Here is a 19,165-nt window from a genome sequence, read left to right on the forward strand (position 1 = left end):
TTAACTAGATGGCACCAGACCCAAACTTCTCAGGCACCTACAGGACATGGTACTGATGACACAAAGAAACCAATGTTAACGAATATAACCATATTGTAAAGTGTTAACGTTCATTGCAATATTCTGTATACTAGTGCATTTTTACACTAAAAGTTGTATATGCTAATGTTAGTTAATACATTATAAACAGTGGTGTTAATAAATGGAGTGGTGGTGGCATAGTGGGCTAAAGCACTGAACTGGTAAGCAGAAGTTTGTAGGTTCGATCCCCACAGCCACCACCATTGTGTCCTTGAGCAAGGCACTTAACTCCAGGTTGTTCTGGGGGATTGTCCCTGTAATAAGTGCACTGTAAGTAGCTTTGGATACAAGCGTCTGCCAAATGCATAAATGTAAATGTAAACAAAAATGAACTAATGAACAATTTTAAATGCATAAATTAACATTTACCAATGTTAAATGCTGTAAAACAATATTGTTCATTGTTAGTTAATGATACCTAAAGCATTTACTTGTTACTGAATATAACCTTATTTGTAAAGCGTGACCATAGCATTGCCCTTACACATTTATATACATTTTAACCTAAAAATGTTGACGTTGATAAAAAAAAAGTCCATGCATATCATGCATCAACTACCCAAGTAACAAGTTATACTACCAACAAAACAGTCACACCACAGCTGAAAATGAGCAGCAGATGCATAATAACCATTTATTGCTAATAAATTGTAAATACAAACCACCTTTCCTTTTCTCTTTTTATATACCGGTATACCTCAAATACAACTTTGTCCAGCACCAGCACTGAATTTCAGGCAGTATAAAGTAGGTGTTGAAACTAGAGCCCGCCCAACCTCCATCAACTCCAGATCAATGTTATCACTACATATCTGTGCAAAAAGTTTTAATGATTTCAAATTATTCTAAACCAGGGCTTGGGATCTTCTCTATATAACACTGGAGCAATGATGTCACTCTGACACCTCCAGTGACCCCTTCCCCAGCAGAGTGCCAGGATGTGGAGTGATTTTTAAAATCTGTTTTGACAGAGGCGAAGGCCTGTAGGCCAGGCACAGTGAATCAGGCAGCTTGGTACCCACCATGCCCACCCCAGGGAAGGCATTGTCCTTTGTGTTTTCACTCTCTCAACTCAGGAAAAATAAAAAGTTTCCATTATAGATCTCTCCAAATATGTTTAGAAATATAATATTTTTTTGTACAACAGTTCCTAGTTAAAACAATTCTTAACACTGTAGCTAAAATTCTGCACCATAGTAAAATATTCCCATCAATGTGACCTAAATGAATTCTGTCTTTCTGCCTTTCTTCTTTTTTTTAAGACAGTGCTATTCAGATGCTAATTCAGGTAAATGTGACTGTACTACACAAGGACGCATTAAAATTTCTGGAAAACTGTTGGCAGTTCCCAGCCAATAGTTCATGTCACAGTGGCTGAACAATGTGGTCCCACTGGCTTCCTCCATGTCGCTCTGATATCTCAGCCTGTTGGCTGAATGGAAAACATTCTTTTGCAAGATGATGATTTGGTACCTTCCTCTTCTGCAAGATTTCAGGTGGGGTTCAGATGATAAAAACCAAATCCAGAAGTCTTCCACAGTAAAAATGTCTCATGCTGAACCTTTTCATGATGTCCCTTTTGTTTTGTTTTTTAAACAGAAAATCAATTATCAAGTTATCGTTCCTCTGACGCATCCTCTTCCTTGGGAAAATGAACCCGAAAATCTATATATGAGTGAAAACGTAATACTGTTAGCCAGTGATAAAAAGAAATATGGGCATGAAGTATTAAGAATGAACTGAGCTGCAGCAATGAGAGTGATTACTGTATGTGTCAGTGTTAAATTGTGTTTGTGAGTGTCGTTTTATGAGTTTTTACCCATCACACACTCTCAAGATGAAAGACTAGCGGCCTCCACTTGCATTTACTAGACCATGGAAATCCTCCCAAGCTCTGAAAGATCACACAAAAAATATCCAATATATATATATATCTCTCAAAACTAACAATACTACCCATAAAAACAATAGGCTTACATCCATTGTTATGTTTCCATTTAGCCATGATAATATTACATACGGTGGCCTCAGTAAGTATATCTGAAAAAAAAAAAAAAACACTAAAAAATATCTGCATGTCATTACATTAGAAAAAAAAATTAAACTCTATGTTATCTATAAACAAATGATGCTATATCTTTTCTCAGGACTAACTCTATTTGATTAAACTTCTAACCAAATAGTCCCAATGCTTACAAAGTTCACACAGGTGTCCTAGCAGAATAACAACATGTGCCGTTCATATCATTAACTCTTGACATGTTCAACAAATTCTGACAACCAGAAAGTGTCCAAAAACTCACATTTTCAACAACATATTTAATGTTTTATCATTTGACACCTAACAAACTTGATATGTGTTCTGCAACTCACTTGATGCTGTCGGTGTGTGTTTTATACTCCATTATGGTATTTGGAGGCAGATTGAGAACTCTGCGTAAAGTGTCTCTAATGCGCGCTGTGGTGGCCTGGTCACTGGCTGTCTTATTCCAGATAGAAATTATATCCTCCTTCAAACAAAAGCAAAAATGTTTTATACAGAAAAATATAATTGGCACATCTCAGCTAAATAAATCTAATTTTTAGATAACAATTTCTAAAAACTTCTCTAAAAATGTCCAAAAATAATATGAAAACAATGCCATTTTATGAACAACTAAAGTCATTGCATTACAGTACCTGGAAACGAACAGACACGACAGCCCCACAGATCTCCTCGCCTACCATGAACTGCTCCCCGAGCATCGCTAAGATCAGATTCTCCCAGCAGCGTGATGCCAGGCCTTTACGAAGCCGAATGATCCACTTACCCCCACTCTTATTAGCATCATCCTAGAAAAGAAAGAGTGAGAGAACTGATTAAACAAGCAATGAAATGGAGAGTGGAGCTCTGTAATAGGATGATATATACTGGTTTTTTTATTAAGATAAAAAAAGGAATAAACAATTATTTAATAAAAAGATTTCGTTTTGTTTCCAGCAGAAATAATTGCAAAACAGCTTATATATTTTTTAGGGGTTATAGGTGTCCTCTTAGAGGACAGGGCTGGATTTTTTATTCTGGAATAGTTTTGCCAGCCCCAGCAATACGTTTTGGGTTCTATTGCAATAGTTTACATTCACTTGCAATAAATTTACCATGGTTTTACTACAGTAACTGTATTTTAACCATGATATTCATAGTGAAACCATGATAATACAGAAAATGTAATCTATGGTAATAAAAAACCTAATTTTGTAGTTATTATGGTTTTACTATGTTTACTAAGTATAAAAATGTACATGATGTTAACAAAATTAAGATGTTTTTTTACCATAGCTTTCATTTAACTGCATTAATACTATGGTTTTACAATGAATATCAAGGTTAAAATATGGTTACTATAGTAAAACCATGATACATATATTGCGAGGGAATGAAAAACTTATTGTGAGGGAACAAAACTTACTGCGAGGGCATGCAAAAAAAAATCCCTCAGGCAATTACATTTTTTTCCCTGAAATTGTCACCCCACCCCCTAAATGAAGAACCACTGCAACACCTGATAAATCCTGTGAGCAGGTGCATAGGAAAAATGTCATAAGAGAATAACGAAAGGAATGAATCTCGCACAGTGATTGCAATTTAGTAATACCAAATTTTTACATTAACAAATGTATACGCAGATTGCAAGCAACAGCAGTGTGCGGGGTTCATTCCTATGTTTTTGTTTTTCTATCTTAAATGTTTTTCTTTTCTGAGAGAAAAAAACATTCAGAGAAAAAAAATATTTTTTTGCCTGAGGAAAATGTTTTTTTATTTAGGACATAGGCTGAAAGGCCCACCTTTAAAAAACCTTTTCACCTTGCGGTTGAGGGCTTCCATAACATAATCTGACAACAATAAATATGACCTCAGCTATTTTAATAATATTTGATTAAATTAATGCAATTAAAATAAAATATATTTTTAAGCAGCATTACATCATGCAGCACTCACCTCCCACATGGGTTTGATTCCTTCCTTAAACAAGTGGAAATCACTGTGGCCAGTCAGATCACCCGGTCTGATCATGTGACTATAAAAACGCCAGAACTGCTCCACCTACAGTACAATTAAAAGACAGCTGTTGAGCGGTCAATCAAGTGATCATATGACCTGCAGCAAGGCAATCTAACTTCAGTTCCCACTGTGCATGCATTTTAATTTGTGGTTCATATTTCTAAATAAATATATCAGCAACAATGTGTGTTTGTGTGCATAAATATGTCAGTAGGTACCGAAGCAAAGCTGCCGATCTGTTTGATGTTCTGTTCATAGCTCTGTGTGCTGGCTGGTCGTCCTGGTGTGCGACGAGAATACCAGTATGTGTAGTTGTACTGAAGAGGGTGTTCACCGGCCCCTGGGACCACTGGCTGCAGCACACACACACACACACACACACACACACACACACACACACACACACACACACACAAAGATTCTAACTAGAACAACAAAGTGTATCACACATGATATGGATCCATCTGATTTATTCCTAAAATTAATAATTTACGTCCATGTATCCATTTTTATCTATCCATCCATCTATGGGTTTTTTTTTAAGAGGAAGCAATGAAACCGTGCCTTTGGGTGGCAATTTGGGTGAGGAAAACAATCTACTACACATAATTGCAACAATATCATGCAATTATTATAGAGTAGTATTACTTGATTTAATATATTATGTTAATATGAACATACAAAAAATCGAAGTAATGTATGCTTATTAAAAGTGTAAGATAAAAAGTTATTCCATATGCCTTCCCCATACAGAAATCTGAAAACGGCAATGAACAAATAAATAAAAATACAGTTTATATATTTGGACATATAAGTTATATAACATATTTAAATTAAACTATGATAGAAAAATATGTTAAATACAGTTGAAGTCCGAAGTTTACATACACTTAGGTTAAAGTAATTAAAACTCATTTTTTAACCACTCCACAGATTTAATATTTGAAAACTATAGTTTTGGCAAGTCGTTTAGGACATCTACTTTGTGCATGACACAAGTAATTTTTTTCAACAATTGTTTACAGACATATTGTTTAACTTGTTGACTATATCACAATTTCAGTTGGTCAGAAGTTTACATACACTAAATGAACTGTGCCTTTAAGCTGTTTGGGAAATTCCAGAAAATTATGTCAAGCCTTCAGGCAATTAGCTTCTGATAGGCTAATTGGAGTCAATTGGAGGTGTACCTGTGGATGTATTTTAAGGCCTACCTTCAAACTGTGTCTCATTGCTTGACATCGTGAGAAAATCAAAAGTAATCAGCCAAGACCTCATAAAAAAAAAAAAAAACTGTGGACCTCCACAAGTCTGGTTCATCCTTGGGAGCAATTTCCAAATGCCTGAATGTACAACGTTTATCTGTACAAACAATAGTATGCTAGTATTAACACCATTGGACCATGTAGCCATCATACCGCTCAGGAAGGAGACACATTCTACTAGTCTCCTAGAGGTGAACAAAGTTTGATGCGGAAAGTGCAAATCAATCCCAGAACAACAGCAAAGGACCTTGTGAAGATGCTAGAGGAAACAGGTAGGCAAGTATCTATATCCACAGTAAAACGAGTCCAATATCAAAATAATCTGAAAGGCTGTTCAGCAAGGAAGAAGCCACTGCTCCAAAACTGCAATAAAAAAGCCAGACTATAGTTTGCAAGGGAACATGGGGACAAAGATCTTACTTTTTGGAGAAATGTCCTCTGGTCTGATGAAAAAGAATTGAACTGTTTGGCCATAATGACCATCATTAGGTTTGGAGGAAAAAGGGTGAGGCTTGCAAGCCAAAGAACACCATCCCAACCATGAACCATGGGGGTGGTAGTATTATGTTGTGGGGGTGCTTTGCTGCAGGAGGGACTGGTGCACTTCACAAAATAGATGGCATCATGAGGAAGGGAAATTATGCGGAAATATTGAAGCAACTTTCAAGAAGCCAGGAAGTTAAAGCTCGGTCATAAATGGGTCTTCCAAATGGACAATGACCCCAAGCAACCTCCAAAGTTGTGGCAAAATGGCTTAAGGACAACAAAGTCAAGGTATTGGAGTGACCATCACAAAGCACTGACCTCAATCCGATTGAAAATTTGTGGGCAGAACTGAAAAAGCATGTGAGCAAGGTGGCCTGCAAACCCGACTCAGTTACAACAGTTCTGTCTGGAGGAATGGGAAAGAATTCCAGCAAATTATTGTGAGAAGCTTGTGGAAGGCTACCCAAAACGATTGACCCAAGTTAAACAATTTAAAGGCAATGCTACCAAATACTAAATGTATGTAAACTTCTGACCCACTGGGAATGTGATGAAAGAAATAAAAGCTGAAAGAAATTATTCTCTCTACTAGTATTCTGACATTTCACATTCTTAAAATAGGGATCCTTATTGACCTAAGAGAGGGAATGTTTTCAATGACTAAATGCCACGAATTGTGAAAAACTGAATTTAAATGTATTTGGCTAAGGTGTGTGTACATTTCTGAATACTGTATATGAAAACAACCATCTTTATAATAGTTTTAAAAAAAAATGTTGTAGCATAAATGTGGAAGTATGTGACATTATATTTTATTTTAATATAGGTCTACTTTTATATGTAATATAGTTTACAGATTTCTGAATGGGTTTCACCTGAAAGCTGTGTTGTTGTCAAATGGAACTGAAGTATGAATTAAAAATCTATCCATCTATAACACACCTTTCTCTTGGTAGTGTTTGAATCCTTGTCATCTTCGTCATTTCTTTCCTTCTCCCCATCTTTCGGTGAGCTGTTGTCCTGGTTGTAGTCTCCGCTGTCATCATCTTTCAGGCTTTAAAGGGAAACAGAATTCTCAATTCGACAAAGCCACATTACCTAAATATTCACCACAGAAGTACACATACAATGTCTTCCAAAAGAAAAAAAAATTGTATTCCAAACATAACTCCGATAAAAACAATCAACAAAGTACAGTGGAAGTACCTGGGTACAGCGATGGTAATAATTACCATACTTAAATACAATGGTAGGTACAGGGTTTACAAAGCACTTTGTCCAAAAAGTCTTGTTTGTCATTGGGTTAAATTTTTTCTGCACACACACACATATATATACACACACACGTACACGTGTACACACACACACACGCACACACACAGACCAGCCACATAATTAAAACCACCTGCCTAAAATTGTATAGGTCCCCTTGTCATTGTACATTAAATATAGGATATGACACACATTCACTGAATCAATGTTAGCGAATATTTAACAGGCATATTTATTGAAAACAATTGAATGAATTGATTGAATCAACAGGAAATCAGCAGTTACAGAAATATTCAAACAAGCCCGTCTGGCACCAACAATCATCCATGCGATTACCTAATCAGCCAATCATGTAGCAGCAGTGCCCTGCATAAAATCATGCAGATATGAGTCAAGAGCTTCAGTCAATGTTCACATCAACCATCAGAATAGAGAAACAAATGTGATCTCAGTGATTTTGACCGTGGCATGATTGTTGGTACCAGATGGGCTGGTTTGAGTATTTCTGTAACTGCTGATCTCTTGGGATTTTCACATACAACAGTCTCTAGAATTTAGTCAGAATGGTGCCAAAAACAAAAAACATCCAGTGAGCAGCAGTTCTGTGGACGGAAATGTGTTGATGAGAGAGGCCAACAGAGATCAGCCAGACTGTTTTGAACTGACAAAGTCTACGATAACTCAGATAACCGCTCTTTACAATTGTGTTGAGAAGAATATCATCTCACAATGTTATTCTGAGATGCGGGTTGGCGTTGCTTTGGCGGCAAGAGGGGGACCTACACAATATTAGGCAGGTTGTTTTAATGTTGTGGCTGATTGGTGTACGTGTGTGTATGTGTGTATATATACACTCACCTAAAGGATTATTAGGAACACCTGTTCAATTTCTCATTAATGCAATTATCTAATCAACCAATCACATGGCAGTTGCTTCAATGCATTTAGGGGTGTGGTCCTGGTCAAGAAAATCTCCTGAACTCCAAACTGAATGTCAGAATGGGAAAGAAAGGTGATTTAAGCTATTTTGAGTGTGGCATGGTTGTTGGTGCCAGACGGGCCGGTCTGAGTATTTCACAATCTGCTCAGTTACTGGGATTTTCACGCACAACCATTTCTAGGGTTTACAAAGAATGGTGTGAAAAGGGAAAAACATCCAGTATGCGGCATTCCTGTGGGCGAAAATGCCTTGTTGATGCTAGAGGTCAGAGGAGAATGGGCCGACTGATTCAAGCTGATAGAATAGCAACTTTGCCTGAAATAACCACTCGTTACAACCGAGGTATGCAGCAAAGCATTTGTGAAGCCACAACACGCACAACCTTGAGGCGGATGGGCTACAACAGCAGAAGACCCCACCATGTACCACTCATCTCCACTACAAATAGGAAAAAGAGGCTACAATTTGCAAGAGCTCACCAAAATTGGACAGTTGAAGACTGGACTGATGAGTCTCGATTTCTGTTGAGACATTCAGATGGTAGAGTCAGAATTTGGCGTAAACAGAATGAGAACATGGATGCATCATGCCTTGTTACCACTGTGCAGGCTGGTGGTGGTGGTGTAATGGTGTGGGGGATGTTTTCTTGGCACACTTTAGGCCCCTTAGTGCCAATTGGGCATCGTTTAAATGCCATGGCCTACCTGAGCATTGTTTCTGACCATGTCCATCCCTTTATGGCCACCATGTACCCATCCTCTGATGGCTACTTCCAGCAGGATAATGCACCATGTCACAAAGCTTGAATCATTTCAAATTGGTTTCTTGAACATGACAATGAGTTCACTGTACTAAAATGGCCACCACAGTCACCAGATCTCAACCCAATAGAGCTTTGGGATGTGGTGGAGCAGGAGCTTCGTGCCCTGGATGTGCATCCCACAAATCTCCATCAACTGCAAGATGCTATCCTATCAATATGGGCCAACATTTCTAAAGAATGCTTTCAGCACCTTGTTGAATCAATGCCATGTAGAATTAAGGCAGTTCTGAAGGCGAAAGGGGGTCAAACACAGTATTAGTATGGTGTTCCTAATAATCCTTTAGGTGAGTGTATATATATGTGTGTGTGTGTGTGTGTGTGTGTGTGTGTGTGTGTATACAGCTCTGGAAAAATTTATAAGACCACTGCAAAATTATCAGTTTCTCTGGATTTTAGTCAAATTAAAATTTTTGTTTTATTCTATAAAGTACTGCCAACATTTCACCCAAATTCCAAATAAAAATATTGTCATTTAGAGCATTTATTTGCAGAAAATGACAACTGGTCAAAATATCAAAAAAGACCTCTAATAATGCAAAGAAAACAAGTTTATTTGTATTTTTATTTTTAAACAACCCAACACTATTGTTTTAACTTGGAGTTCAGAAATCAATATTTGGTTGAATAACAACGATTTTTAATCACAGCTTTCAAGCATCTTGGCATGCTCTCTACCAGTCTTTCACACTGCTGTTGGGTGACTTTATGTCACTCCTGGTGCAAACATTCAAGCAGCTTGGCTTTGTTTGATGGCTTGAGGTGATCCATCATCTTCTTCTTGATCACATTCCAGAGGTTTTCAATGGGGTTCAGTTCCTGGAGATTGGGCTGGTCATCTCTCTCTCTTTTCTCACACACACACACACTCTCTCACACATCCATGTTTCTCCAATAACATGTTAGAAGCAGCCCAAGCCATGATACTAGCAGTTCTAAAGTGGTGTTTTTAATAAGATTGGACACATCATTTGTTTTGAACCAGCAACAGCAGATTCTGATCCGTGGCGTGAGAAAGTAGTTCCAGGGACAAATGTGTTTTTTTTTTGACCGTACTCTGTTTTTTCCTTATCTATTTATTTTTTCATTGAGCTGTCATTTATTGTACAGTCGTATGTGACAAACTTGATTACAAATTTGAGAGAGGCCTAGTCTGAGTTTAAGGAATGCGATTGTACAAACCTTATGTGACCCTGTGCTTATTATGGTCAGTTGATGTGCATGTGAAGTTTGCAAACGTAAGGAATGACGCAGAAGTAACATAATAATTTGTAATCCACTTGTATATTATAATGCCAAATACAGACGTGTTGCGCTTAAGCACAAACCCACGCATGTTTATAATCAGTCAAAGTGTCACATGTCATTCCAGCAGGCAAAAGAGCAGCAAGAGTTTCTACCCGGGTCGCAGAGCACCTGCCCCCGCTGCTCACACACACGCTCAACCCGGTGATTCGTCCTCGGCCTGGAGGCCCTACGCTTGCAGATCTGGCGCTTCTGATGGGTTATTTTCAAGATGAATTAAACGCGTGCATTCAAATCCAATTAATCTGGCCACAACTACGTGGGAGTCCTATCGTGCAACTAAAACACATTGACCTCACAGCTCATACCACAGCTAGTAGACACACCTTTTTCCCTCTCTCTCTTTTCTCTCGCGCTCTCCGCGTTAATAGGATACTTGAAATGCATGATTTAGTACACACGTATTAGTAACCCCCAGCTAAAGTGGAGCGTCGTTTTGATTACTCACGCGTCAAATTTGTTGTTCATTATCTTCTACGTGGGTCTCTGTGTGTGCTCTCGCTCCGACGGCAGCCCCGTCAATTCCGCAGCAACGGCGGCGCGCACGAGTGAGGGCAATCGCGCGCATAACACACCAGCTGGCGCCGCGCACGTCGTTCACTGAATATTTGTTAGCCGATAAGCGACATTTACTTCAACGGAACAACACAGTTACAAAACATATGACAAACGTTAATGTTTTATTTGCAAAAAAAGACTTTATTCAGAGTAGCGCCATTTTATTTTTGACGAGAATAAAAAAGAAGACATCTCTTCAATGGCTTGCACTCTATGGGCAATTCTACAGAAGTGCTGCAAATGCAGGGTTGGATATGTTGATATTTAAATAATAATAATAATAATAATATGAAACATGTCCCATCCTGGTCACCATAAAAAAAAAAAAAAAAAAAAATATAATATATATATATATATATATATATATATATATATATATATATATATATATATATATATATATATATATATATATAAATCATGGTATATTATTATTTAAAATTTGTGCTTCTGTTGTGACCATGATGTTTTGGTAGTGACCTTATTCAGGCATGTTCAGGTATCAGGTATGTTGTGGTTTGGTGTACGTTCACCTTCACTTGATGTACATGAAGGTCTCTAGCTCTTTCTGTGCTTTCTTCCGTGCCCTATGTTATTTTTGACTTGCACTCCATCTCTTCTCCCTGTTAGTAAAGTCTTTTAATTTTTTAAATGTTACCTCTTTCTTTTTGTAAGTATTGTTGAAATCTTATGGGTCATCCCTGATCCTCTGCCTATATTCACATAGGCACTCTTGTACTCTTTGGCATATTTGCATCTCTTGTGTCTATCTGCCTTTTATCAGTCTACAAGTAAAAAAAATACATATATTTACATTCACTGAGCACTTTATTAAGAATATTATGGTATTAATAAAGTGTTTGATGTGGTCTTCATGCTGTTGTAGCCAGGGCTACATGCAATCTGTCATACAGGGCATTTTCCCGGTGGGCCGACGCACTTTGGGGCCAATCAGGGACGGACTGCTCAGCGGGAGAACCAGCCCTCCCCTGTTCAGCAACTTTTGGGCCAGTTTCTATATAAACTCTTGAGTCGATTTCTCTTCCCAGCCCACCCCAGGTTGTAGCCCATCTGCCTCAATGTTTGACATGTGAATTCTGAGATGATATTGTTCTCACTACTTATTAAACAGAGTGGTTATCTGAGTTACCGCAGCCTTTCTGTCTGTCAGCTCGAACCAGTCTGGCCATTCTCCTTTGTCCTCTCTCATCAAGGCGTATTCGTCCGCAGAACTGCCACTCACTAGATGTTTTTTGTTTTTGGCACCAATTTGAGTAAACTCTAGAGACTGTTTTGTGTGAAAATCCCAGGAGATCAGCAGTTACAGAAATACTCAAACCAGCCCATCTGGCACCAACAATCATGCCATTGTCCAAATCATTGAGATCACATTTTTCCCCATTCTGATGGTTGATGTGAACATTAACTGGAGCTTCTACCCATATCTGATTGATTTTATGCACTGCTGCCACAGGATTAGCTGATTAGATAATCACATGGATGTTTGTTGGCGCCAGAGAGGCTGGTTTGAATATTTCTGTAACTGCTGGTCTCCGGGGATTTTCACACACAACAGTCTCTAGAATTGACTCAGAATGGTGCCAAAAACAAAAAACATCCAGTGAATGGCAGTTCTGCAGATGGAAATGCCTTGTGGATGTGAGAGAGGTCAACAGAGAATGGCCAGACTGGTTTAAGCTGACAAAGTCTACGGTAACTCAGATAACTGCTCTGTACAATTGTGGTGGAAGAATATCATATTGGAATGCTATTCTGAGATGCGGGTTAATGTTGTTTTGGCAGCACGAGGGGGACCTACACAATATTAGGCAGGTGGTTTTAATGTTGTGGCTGATCGGTGTATAATAATTATGCAAGAATAAGAAGCATGTTTTAAAATACACATGGCAGGACACTGTTGTAAATATGGCATTTCAATTACCCAAAGGCATAAAAAATAACATATCTTCTTCAAATAGTGTGAAAAGAGTTCAGATTCTTTGTCGCTGTGTTACTAACCAAATTACTGCAGTTTTACTAAAGTTACAATAACTGTAACTTTTAATAATAATTTTGGAATTTCGGCAGAAACTATAGTTGTCATTGTACAGGGTTGTAAAGCTTATACTATAAAGTAGCATTCTAATATTTTTAATTCAAATTAATTTAATTAATGTTTGGTACCTACTGTATACAACAGACTGGAACACAGGGAGGTTTCTGTGTGTTGTTTCACACAGTGAGTCATTGTGTGGTGGCACCATGTGCTGGTCAGGACAGGATGGGCAGTGACGCTGCAAGTTCGTCACTAGTGTGGCGCTAACGGGCCAACAGACTGTCACACACAGGCTATTAGCACTCAAAGACGCCGACGGGGCAGCGACTGGGTGATGGATGCCAACTCTGCGGCATACTTCAGAGAGTGCTAGAGCTTCACTAGAGCCGCGTCCCATCCCATTCATTCAGTCCTTGTCTTTCTATCCTTCTCTGGGCCAATATTACCCCAATCTTTCTTTCCTCACCCTCTGCATCCTATTTTTTACTCTCTCTAGTAAATTAAGTACTTTCTAAAACAAAAGGTTCTTCATCTCATTCTATTATTTTATCTTTTTATCTAGACCTTGATGGACGCAAATCAAAAGATAAGATTATTTACAAAATATGAGTGCAAAAAACATTCACATTACAAGTAATATTTTAAAAGGATGAGCCACATTCAAAGTCGTTGCCATTATACATACAATCGCATGCACTACCATTCAAAAGTTTGGGATCACAAAGACATTTTTCTTCTTGAAATAAATTAATGTTTTGTGAACAAAAGTATGAATAACATTGATAAAAAAATTTTTTTTAATTATAATGAATAAGCTGTTTTAAATTTTTTTTACATTTATTTCTAAATGTTTTGCCTATAATGGCAAAGTCCCATTTTCAGCAGTTATTATGCCAGCCTACTCAGAAAATAGTGTCACATAATCATTGATAAATCATTCTAATGTGCTACTCAAACCTTTCTTATTATTACAACAGTTGAAAACGGTTGTGCTATTTAATAATGTTTGAACATTGCAATGGTGTCTTTATTTCAGTTGCTGAAGTATTAAGTACACTTGCAATTCCTGCAATTCACTTTACACTTCCAAGTCAAATTTTGGTTTGAAAAAAAAAGATAAATAAAAAATATACACATTTCTCTAAAAACTCAGTTTATTGTCATTTTAAATGATAAAAGGTTTTGCATTTACTATTTACTTGTATGAGAACAGCAAACTGGATCTAGGACAGAGAGAGCGAGAGAGAGAAGTGGAAAACCCAGATGCACAACAATAATACAAGAACAACAGAGAGTTTCTCGTTTGAGTTTAAGGAGGGTGTGACAGGTCGGAGGGCGGGGCCGGATTGTGATTCTACACACCCGGTCCCTTATCAGGCTAATTAAGCCCCCGAGAGGGATCAAGGCCGACTGCAGACGTTTGTGCAACAGAGAGAGAGAGAGAGAGCGTTTACTGGCAGCTGTCCGACACCTTTGTGTATTTGTCTTTTTGTTTCGTTTTTCATTAAACTATTTATATTGTCAAGCTGGTTCTCGCCTCCTCCTTTCCATTAATAGCTTTCCGAAACCCGGGAAGGAGGAAGGATACACCGTAGTGGAGTTCTTGCCACTACCGTGAGGGGAGAAGGCTGTCCTAGCCGACCACCTGGAGCAGTCAGGGCCACTGCCAGGGGCGGGGGGAGACCCCTTCTGGGGGAGATCCCGAGAATGCAGCGGGCAGTTCTGTCCACCAGGGGCAGGATGGCTGATGGCTGACTGTGTCAAAGGCTGTAGAAAGGTCCAGCAGAATCAGGACGGATGATCTGGATTCAGCTTTTGCCTGTCTCAGCGACGCAGTGACAGACAGCAGGGCAGTTTTGGTGGAGTGTCCACTTTTGAAGCCTGACTGATTGTCATCCAGCAGCTCTCAAAAGAAATCAGCATTCAGCTCCCTGCAACAAGGTACTGGGCACAAGCAGGTAAAACCCAGGACTCACATGAGTGTTTACAACCACTTGAGGCTCATATGCATGTGTGTGTGATACAAGTAGTTGTTTGTTCAATGTCTGCATCAGGTTGAAGTGTTTCGTCTCCACCTATAACAAACAAAAAGTGTGTTAAGAGCTTTAAACAAACATGTTCTCACACACCCACACACATTAGTGATAAATGCCTAAACACATTCATCATTCATACATGTACAAACACAATGTAATGTTCTGAGTTAAAAACAAGTTAAGCTCTATCAACAGCATTTGTAGCATAATGTTAATTACCATTACCAAAATTATTATTATTTTTTTGATCACTGTAAGATTAGTTTTGTGATTCTCTAACCTTCCACACATGTAGTGTAATGGCCTGGAAGTTTGAGCGCGGCTGAACGCTGACCTCTGCTGGTGACCAAGGAATGTGACTTGCAGCAATGAAATAAAAACTTCCCCCTACTCACACACTTTCAACCAGCACTTAAGAGTTGATGCTAAAAGTGCTGTTGTTACGGCAACCGCCTGCTGAGTGACCTTTAACCCAGCAGTCTCCAATCTGGTGGCCATGGGTTAGAAAATGCCCTACATGAAGGGAAATTATACAATAACATAAATATTCAATAAATAAATTCCTTTATTATCAACCTTGCATTAAATTATTAGTAGATATTAATTTTACGAGACATTAAGTGTCTCATAATAAAATATGATCTAATGAAGTGTACCGGTGTAGATGCTCTGGAGGTGTCCTGCATCACTGACTGGATAATCCACTGTGACCTGATCAAATTCCTGCTGGAATTCTGACTCATCCAGAATTCCCCCTCTGCCAAGCCGCTCAGGACTGACTGAGCACCGGAGGGCTCCAGAGAAGTCCACCATGATCCACTGTATAGAGAGAAAAATACAGTACATAACTCTGCAAAAACACAAGTAGAATAGGTGCAACTTAGAAAGACGAACCAGATATAGTGTTAAATGTGTTTAAATCAGCATGCACGGATACTGTATTCATAATTATGACAACAGACTGACTTTAGATGGTTAAAGGTATGAGAGTTTAATTCATACTCTAATTTGTTATGGTAAAGATACTGTATGTTGGAAAACAAGGCACTTAAAGTGTTGTTCACCCAAAAATGAAAATTCTTCCATCATTTACTCATCCTCATGCCATCTCAGATGTGTTTAAATTTCTTTTTTCTGCTTAACACAAACAACATTTTTTGTAAGAATATTTCAGCTGTGTAGGCCCATACAATGAAAGTGAATGGTGACCAGAATTTCAAAAGCACCAAAAAGGAGATAATTTCAGGATAAGATTAAACCATAAGACTCCAGTAGTTTAATCAATGTCTACTGAAGCGATCCAGTTGGATTACTTATATGCTGAATTTATCTCCTTTTTGGAGGGTTTGGAGTTCTGGTCACCATTCACTTGCATTGTATGGACCTACATAGCTAAGATATTCATCTAAAAAACTGTGTTTGTGTTCAGCAGAAGAAAGTCTTACACATCTGTGATGGCATTGTTTTCTATACAGTTTTCTGAATACCCCCCCACCCCCATCTGATGTTGATCAAACAAACAGATTGTCTTACTAACCCATTACTGGAATCAAATCAGTTACCTACAGTGAATCATGAATAGCAGTTCAGCTACTACTTCTATATCGTCAGAAACATAAATAATAAAAAATATGTACTACCATAACATCAGTGGTGCACTGAATTGTAGCCGCTGAAATGAACAGCTGTATTGTGACTGAGCTGGGCAAAAATGAGGACAGTTCTTTTAAATAAATACAAATAAATACATACAGTGAACATAACCCAAAAAAACAACAACAGCTCTATCCAGCTATGTGAAATCCATAAGGAAGTAGGAAACACTTATCGCTAAATACTTCCTCTGTAATTCTGCTAGTTAGAATGTTTCTAACCACAAATTCAAGGAACTATTGTACTTTTTTATTTGGTAATCATTTCTGCACTTTGTTTAGAAGATGCAGTATTTACTCACTACCAAAGGTCTGTCTGTGTCAAGCAGTGACAAACTACCGTTGTTTTTCTCTTTCTCACCTGTGGGGGTGCTGTGGATACAGCAGCTGATAGCACATCGCTACTTCAGCTCCAGTGAGAGATGTGATAAATTCATGGTGTTTCTATAGTCTGGCCATTGCTTTGGAGCTGAGCTATGGCTCCACTCAAGTCCACCACTGCCTCACATACTTGCCCCACCCACAAACGCTCATATGAACCATGTAACCTAGCGTGAAGGATGGTTAACAGCTTCTGACATCACAATTCTACTTTATACTCAGAGAAGGGGGAGGGGTGCAGAGGTTAAGTAGACACTTCAACAGAGCCACCCAGAATGCCCTCGGGCTCTGGCACCATGAGAAGCAGAGAGTGTCATTGAAACAGTGCAGACGGTCATCCACTCGTAACTCTATCCAGTGCCCGTTCCGCCAGAACCAGAACAGGAAATTTCCATGGTAACCGTTGTCCTCCCACAAAGGCTGTTCATGTGGAAACACCCGATGACAAACACATAAACACGCAACCTTGTTTCAAATCACTGATATGTAATTACAGACACAATAACTTTATTATCTAAGTCCCTACATGTCTTCCATGTTTCAGAGTAACTGCTCTTATGAGAATAATAATTATAAACAAAACACTGAAACAAAAAGCACATTTTTAACTTACATATACATTTTTAAGTCACATTAACTGAATTCTGTCTAGTCTCCTGTTGGGATCACTTTAAACATTTTCTAATGTTTTTAACTCACATTTACAGAATTCTGAATGATGAAGCTAATTCCTTCTTAGCTGATGCAGCCTCCACTTTAGCCTCAACAAACTCATCAGATTCCTTGCTGTGTCAAGCTTTAAAGGGATAGTTCACCCAAAATTATCTAATCATTTACACACACTCATGCCATCCAAGATGTGTATGACTTTCTTTCTTCTACTGAAAACAAACAAAGATTTGTAAAAGAATATCTCAGCTCTGTATAGGTCCTTACAATGCAAGTGAATGGGTACCAACATGTTCCCTATAAATTCACCTTTCTACCCAGTAGGTGGCGATATGCATGAAGAATGCAAATCTCCAAAAACAAAAGAAGAAGAAAGTGAAAGTGGAGATTAATCATAAAAAAATACAATTTAAAAATAAAAAATGACTTAAATATTGATCTGTTTCACACCCACAATTGTCATATTGATTCTGAAGATATGGATTGAAACACTGGAGACTTATGGATTACTTTTACGCTGCCTTTATATGCTTTTTAGACCTTTTTGAAACCCATTCTCTTGCATTGTGAGGACCAACAGAGCTGATGTATTTTTCTACAAATATTTGTATTCAACAAAAGAAAGAAAGACATACACATCAGGCATGGCATAAGGGTGAGTAAAGGGTGAGTAAATGATGAGTGAATGTTACATTTTTGGGGTGAATTATCCCTTTAAGGTTGTAACTTGAAAACCAATAAGTTGTGAAAACAGTTAGATTTGAATAGTAGTTCCACCTTGTGATATTCTACCCAATTCAAATTGATTCCACACAAGAGACCTTTTCTTTTACACACAGCAGAAATTGTAGGCTAATCGGCTGACAGGTTTTTCCGGCCGTTTTTGACAGCAAATAACTCGGACCAGTCAATGAGGCACATTCATTTTCCTACCACTGCTAAGCAGATGATACGCAGCTCTACCTGTCGTTCCAGCCATAAGACCCTACTGTCTCAGCCCGTGTCTCTGGCTGCCTCTCTGACATTTTGGCCTGGATGAAGGAACGACACCTTCAGCTCAAACTTGCTAAGACAGAACTCCTCGTGATCCCAGTCATCCCAAATGTTGACAACAACCTCACTATTAATCTTGGTTCACCTACACGAACACCAACCAGAACGGCATGGTGGTGTAGTGGTCTAAAGCACATAACTGGTAATCTGGTAATCAGAAGGATGCTGGTTCGAGCCCCACAGCCACCACCATTGTGTCCTTGAGCAAGGCACTTAACTCCAGGTTGCTCCAGGGGGATTGTCCCTGTAATAAGGACTCTGTAAGTTGCTTTGGATAAAAGCGTCTGCCAAATGCATAAATGTAAATGTAAATCTTGCAGATTTGTGCTTTACACCATCAGGAAAATCAGACCTTTCCTGTCTGAATATGCTAAACAGCTCCTGGTCCAAGCTCTGATCATTTCAAGACTTGACTACTGCAATGCTCTGTTGGCTGGCCTTCCAGCTAACACAATTATGCTACTGCAGATGGTCCAGAATTAAGCAGTGTGTCTGGTCTTTAATCAGCCAAAAAGGGCTCATGTCACCCCACTCTTAATTTCACTCCAC

The 19,165-nt window shown here is 38.5% G+C and overlaps 1 protein-coding gene and 1 long non-coding RNA gene across 3 annotated transcripts; both read right to left on the reverse strand.

Annotated features, from left to right (window-relative positions):
• Positions 1–699: 699 nt before the first annotated feature.
• On the reverse strand, positions 700–10,752 carry LOC127648922 (eukaryotic translation initiation factor 4E type 2). 2 transcript variants are annotated; one of them, XM_052133755.1, is made up of 9 exons: positions 10,660–10,752; positions 6,817–6,928; positions 4,342–4,476; positions 4,061–4,165; positions 2,761–2,913; positions 2,455–2,591; positions 2,059–2,121; positions 1,901–1,975; positions 700–1,746 (listed from the first exon to the last, which is right to left on the reverse strand). In XM_052133755.1, the coding sequence occupies exons 1-7, from the start codon at positions 10,677–10,679 to the stop codon at positions 2,109–2,111; spliced, it is 675 nt and encodes a 224-aa protein (XP_051989715.1). In that variant the 5' UTR covers positions 10,680–10,752; the 3' UTR covers positions 700–1,746; positions 1,901–1,975; positions 2,059–2,108. The 2 variants fall into 2 exon arrangements, with proteins under 2 accessions (XP_051989715.1, XP_051989714.1); XM_052133754.1 differs by lacking the exon at positions 2,059–2,121.
• A 3,314-nt stretch (positions 10,753–14,066) lies between these two features.
• Positions 14,067–15,672, reverse strand: LOC127649826 (uncharacterized). Its single transcript, XR_007971319.1, has 3 exons — positions 15,518–15,672; positions 15,142–15,374; positions 14,067–14,900 (listed from the first exon to the last, which is right to left on the reverse strand). It is a non-coding gene; the product is annotated as an uncharacterized LOC127649826 (long non-coding RNA).
• Positions 15,673–19,165: the final 3,493 nt, after the last annotated feature.

The sequence above is a fragment of the Xyrauchen texanus genome, chromosome 9, assembly GCF_025860055.1.
Source record: "Xyrauchen texanus isolate HMW12.3.18 chromosome 9, RBS_HiC_50CHRs, whole genome shotgun sequence".
NCBI classification, from domain to species: domain Eukaryota; kingdom Metazoa; phylum Chordata; class Actinopteri; order Cypriniformes; family Catostomidae; genus Xyrauchen; species Xyrauchen texanus.